The 5811-nt window shown below is 42.1% G+C and overlaps 1 protein-coding gene across 1 annotated transcript in view; it reads right to left on the bottom strand.

Annotated features, from left to right (window-relative positions):
• celf3a (cugbp, Elav-like family member 3a) overlaps positions 1-5811 on the bottom strand; it is a 19909-nt gene that overhangs the window by 9369 nt on the left and 4729 nt on the right. Inside the window, exons 2-3 of the mRNA XM_035681922.1 lie at positions 1870-1918; positions 2-36 (exon numbers count right to left, since the gene is read on the bottom strand). Coding sequence (XP_035537815.1) covers positions 2-36; positions 1870-1918 — 84 coding nt within the window. The remainder of the gene's footprint in view (position 1; positions 37-1869; positions 1919-5811) is intronic.

Here is a 5811-nt window from a genome sequence, read left to right on the forward strand (position 1 = left end):
GTTTTCCCAGCATGCCCACAAACAGCTTCCTGTCTTCTAAGGGGAAGGAGAATGCCAAGACGGGAGGAGAAAAAACAGGATCATGTGTGGGTAATTTGAGTGAGATTACGGAGGGCAAAAAGCAGGAGTAGATATTTTATGGGAGAGGAGATACAGGCAAGTGAAAAAGGTGAAAAAAAAGGGAGAAGTGCCACGTCACTGTACATGCATGAATAACAGGGAACAACAACAGTGTGATAAGCAGCTAGAAAAGCAGGATGGACGTCAGCCTGCAATGCTTGAGAGCGCCACCAGAGTGCAGTAACATGAACATCACAACAAACAAACAGCATCTGGCGGTGACTCAAATGTTTGTCACCCTGTGTGTTGTCAGAGAAGCTGCTCCGTCTGTCCCCGTCTGTGAAGGATCAGACCAGTGTTTCTGCATGTTTTAGCCCATTCACTACTAATCACATTACATTCCTGCAGACTGTTCTCCAAAGATTTATACATTATAACCTTTATTCTATATATAACAGGCTGCTACTTCCTTCCCCTTCACTTTAGTATGGTATGAAAGTCAGCTGTCGAGAGACTTACAGCTTGAGATGCAGTGTCACAGTGAACTTATCGTTGGCTTTATTGTTTTGTTACATTTATTTTCACATGCTGCGACTGAAAATGTGGTTTTGCCTGTGTGGCGTGCTTGGATTTGAGAGCTGGGTGCCAAAATACACTGAATTCACAAGCTGGCGTTTCAAAATATCAAACAAACGAAAAGTACAATTTGATCCTTTGTTGTATAAAAAGCTGTGGTATGACAGCTGACATGTAAGAGCTTCGACTGCGATTGATTTTTACCTATCAGGCAAATTTAAAGTGTCTGCAAACTCACTGTCAAACAATACTGAAATTAAAAGAAACGATACTGTAGTATGTTCTGCAAAAAATGGTCAACAACAAAATATATTACACGTGTGTTGTGGTAAAAGTGCAAAAACATGATTCTTTAGGTGTCTGACAATGAGCTAAAATAAAAATGTGAACTCAAAATGTTGAAAAGGAACAGATTATTATATATAATAAAATATATAATATAATATTTTGACTTGTCATAATAGGAAAAGCATAAGTGTTACATATGACATTCACAATGGCTCTTTTCTATTCAGTGTGACAGTGAGTCAACATGAACTACACCAGGAACCTCGAACTGTGACAATGTCTCCTGTGAAAAAGGCCTATTAGATACTTTATGTATCTCAAGCTTTAAGTTCTCAAATTGATGGTTAAATCTTATTAAAACAGCAGCTGCCATAAAACTATGGTATGATTTGGCAAATGAGCAACAGTAATGTCACATACAAAACATACATACAAAACATACAAGAACGTGATGCTTTAAATCTGTGGGAAACAGCTTTTATGCTTATAAATGTTGAAAAGTGGGTGAAAACAAACTAATAAAGTGACTGATTAGATGTTAGAGAAGAGGGATCTCAAGTGTGTAAATCCCGCAGTTGAAGCATGCAGCTTTTAGGTGTGGTTTGACAGCAACAAAACATCCATTTTAACAGATAATTTATTCTAATTCTGAATCCTGAATTGTAGTTTTGTTGAAACAATTATCTGCTGGAGAGATGATTCAATCTTGAATATTTTCTATGCAAATTAAAGTTGCAATATGTCTTAAACATCAACTGGTATTGTCTTGGATTTGGTTGTGTCATGTAAAGACTTTACATTTCACTTGTTGCAAGAAAAACAAGTGTTGAAGTGTGGACACAAGACTAAATCACTTGTCGAGACGGACATTTTTGGCTGTGTACTTTGTGAAGGTGTTGTTTGAACAGGTGCTGTGTTTTCTGGGTGGGGACAGGTGTCTCTTACCCCCTCTGCTCTCGCTGTCTGCCGGCTTCACTTGGATTGGACGGTTCATCTGGAAAAGACCACATGGCACGGTCAGTTTAAATACAGGACAGGGTTGTCGAAGTGAAAAAACAGGACAAATAAATAAAAAATGTGGCAACTAATGTCTTGTAAAATTGCAAAATATACGTATTGACTTAATGTAACTCATCTGGAAATGCTAATATGACGTAATGGTGACATATGCGTTCATGTATGGATGTTAGTGAATTTGGCCAGTGCTCCAACCTCCTACTAATTTCTCTCCTTTTTTCTATTTTTGCCAACTGTACTCCAGCAGACCACGGCTGACACCGATATGTGTGATATTACATTTACAGTGTCTTACAGTCTCTCTCTCTCTCTCTCTCTCTCTCTCCACCTCCTCTCTTAGAGTCTCTCTCAGAATCTGCTCTAATCCTGCCGTCTACCGTTCCTTCTCCCCCCCCCTATCACACAAAACCAGGAAAAGCACACACCCACGCGGGATTGGGGAAGTGATAAGATTAAGCACACTCGCCGGCTAATCTGGATTACAGGAGCACGCAGCATCAGAATAGTGAGAGATTCTGTGCCTGACAGAGAGACGGTGACGAGGGTATACAGGGTTAGGAAGGAAGGAATGATATCTGGAAAAAAAACCTAAGAATAAAAGAATGATAAAGGAAAAAGAGAGCACACACAACACAGAGAAGGATTAGGCGACCTTTTCATAATTCATCAAAAGACAAGCTGCTGAAATGCCATTTTCTTTCCTTTGCTTCTCCACAATCATTGTCCTCCCCACTGTTTAACAAAACCCCTATATGAAATTATGCACACTGGTGCCTCGGCGCCTCGCCTTTCAAATGTATAGAGCACGAGAACTGTGAAAGGAGGTATTGAATCAAATGAAGAAAAGGAACGAACAAGAGAGGGCAAATGGGAGAAGGGTGGGATTGAGAGGGATTGAGAGGAAGGAAAGGAGCATATGGAGGAAAGGATGGAGGGTGGGGGGATGTGTGTGTCCGTGAAGTGAGGAGGAGGAGGGAGGGCGATGTCGGTGAGGAGTCGAGGTGAGAGCAACAGAGTGACACTCTGTTAACTGTGGCTTAATGAAGGTCTTAATTATGGAGCTGGTGACATTTCAGCCAGTCACTGATCCCGTGTCACTGATTGATCCGCTGTGATCGGTCACCAGGAGACACTATTGATTGGTGCTGCAGTTGCGTCCTGCTGCCGGGACCCGCATGCACAAACACCGTCCTTGTCCACGTCGCCACCGTACCCCGAAACCTGCCGGCTGAAATACCACCAGCACCTGCTGCAAAGGGCCCCTGCGTCTCCTCACTCAGAGCGTCAAACTGATTGCACCAATTAATAGGATGATAGAGTGAATAGAAGGGCAAAGTCTCAAAACCATCTTCCCATCAGTCAAGCAAATGTGGGCGACTTCTCCTGCAGTTGTTGAATAGTAATTTTTGTGTAAATTATAGTTTCACCCTTGAATAAAATTAGATTTAACATGTTTTTGTTGCAGGGAAATAAAAAAAAAAACATCATTGCGACTGGACCCAAACGCCCCAAAAAGTTCATGTACTTGTGGTGTTAAAAGGTGCTTTGAATAAAATTCACTCAACAAATATCACTCATGTTACTGTAGAACGGTCCATTCATTGTCTCTTGACCATTGTTCACCACTCTACCAATCGCTGCTCATGCTACTTGTACACTTACAGTACGAGTGCAACAACTATAACCTCTGCAGAATGCCATATTATCTACTACTATTATATATACCCTATGCCTCGCTGTCCATTGTACAGTACGCTTTGCTTCATCCTTAGTCTTCATTTACACTCTTTATTCTAAATGTTGGATTTCAGAAGTCATAGTCCCCCATTCCGTGTTTGTGTTTTTTAAGATTAAGATCTTTTTTTTTAATCTAATATGATTAATTAGTGCACCTTTATTCACAGTCTTCTGGCTCTTTTATCTCTCATTCAAATAAAATCATAACGCCCTCTGAGCTTTTTTTATCCACTTAATTTGAAAGTGCATTCCATATTTTATGAAAATGTTTTTGAGGGGTTGAAATGAAAGTATTTTCAAAGATAAAATGCTTCAAAAACGTAATTGGAGGAAAGAGAGGGCAGCTTTACACAAATAAAATCATAGCTGATGGCTGAGGATACATTTTCTTTTACTGATCAGATTATTGCAGTCCGTCTGACAACAAGACCTTGGACCAGTGGTTGCTTGTGGCTCTGTGTGGATGGTTTAGACATAGAGAGCAATTTACACAGACACATTCTTTCTATGATTCTAGGTTTTCTATGATCTATAATTCATCAACAACAGAGCCAGACTCAGGATGAGATTAGATCTTTTCTAATGTAAAGATAAAACATAATCCCTCATGAAAATATCTTGTGTAATCTTAGAGTTGAGTTAAGGAATCAAAGCTGATGCTACTACCCCACAGCAGTAGTTTAATGTGACATCTTTGATTGATAACACGTTTGAATGACGCCTGTAAAACATCCCATGGCCCATATTTCAGCAGGACAAACAGTAAAGGCCGTGGCGGTGGCGGTGGCGATAAGAAGAAGCGCAGCAGATGGCTCAGGAGATTGGAATTAGAATATACAAGAGGGAAAACAGTGAGAAGTGGAGGCCATCAAGGCTGTGCCACTTCATATCGGCACGGCAACCGGCCCCGCTGCTCTGACGAAAGACCGTGCTCGCATGGCCATCGTCATGGCAACCCCGGCGATGAGACCCCCACATCAGGTAAACAAGGTTGCCCTGAACGACGTGCGGAAGAGAAAGGGTTGAAAAACAAATGGGGAGGACAAAGGGTGCTTCTAGGTCGAGAGATAGAGGGATTAGGTGTGTGAGGGAGGAGGAGGAAGGCGGAGAAAGGAGAGGAAAAATGAAAGACACCAGACAAATAAAAAAAAAAGGATGATGGAGGGAGCATTCGTGCCTGTTGCATGTTGGCTCTGCCTCGAGAGCAGATGCAGAAGCAGAGAGAAAAATATCTCCCTCTAAGCCTCAACCACTAACGTACACACTTTACAGTAATTTGCTCTCTCCCCTCCTCCTCCTGTTGCTCCCCTCCCCTCCCTCTCCTTTTCTCTCTTAGGCTTGTTTACAAAAACAGTCCCATCCTGTGCACAGACAACACACAGGCAAAACCTGCCCGATCAACAGCCCATTTTACCACTGTGTTTTTTGCTATTTGTTTTTTCTTTCTTCTTCTTCCCCCTGCGCTCCATCTCCAAACACACAGCGCCGATATTATATACAATCATCCTCAGAATAAACTCACATTCATTGTCTCCCCCCCCCTCACACACACGCACACACACGCACACACACGCTGCCCCTGTCGGTCACACTGACATGAGCACACATCTACACATACTTAATCTTTTTCGCTCTGTGATGCCGAGGGGGATTTCACTAGGATTATGAGATATTAAATCCATAGATTATCCAATCAAATCACAGCTCGACCCCTTTCGCCATAAGGCATAACACACACCCATAAACATCAACGTCCACACACACACTGAGGAGTGGCACCCATGCAAATGCATTTTCATCCACTACAACCATGTGTTTTAGACAGAGGATCGTTTACAGTCGCAGTGAGTAAAAACGTATCAATGATGACATTTTTCTCATTTTCATATTACGGCCCGCAGAGCGGATGATAATCTCTACACTCTCAGCACGACGTAGCGAGTGTTGTTAAGTCTATATAGGTGCTGCTGTGTGAGGGTGACACATTTCCGTCGCCTGTTTTCTCTCCAATTTCAATCCATTCTGCCTGTCTGCCCTGAAAAGCAGCCACTCTGAATGGTAAATATATCAGCAGAGACCATCTCCCCTGGTCTTTCAAGAACATTTACAGCGGGGAGGCAGCGTTGTGGGGGT

The sequence above is a fragment of the Morone saxatilis genome, unplaced genomic scaffold, assembly GCF_004916995.1.
Source record: "Morone saxatilis isolate NCDOM2014 unplaced genomic scaffold, NCSU_SB_2.0 Contig9, whole genome shotgun sequence".
In the NCBI taxonomy this organism is placed as follows: Eukaryota; Metazoa; Chordata; class Actinopteri; family Moronidae; genus Morone; species Morone saxatilis.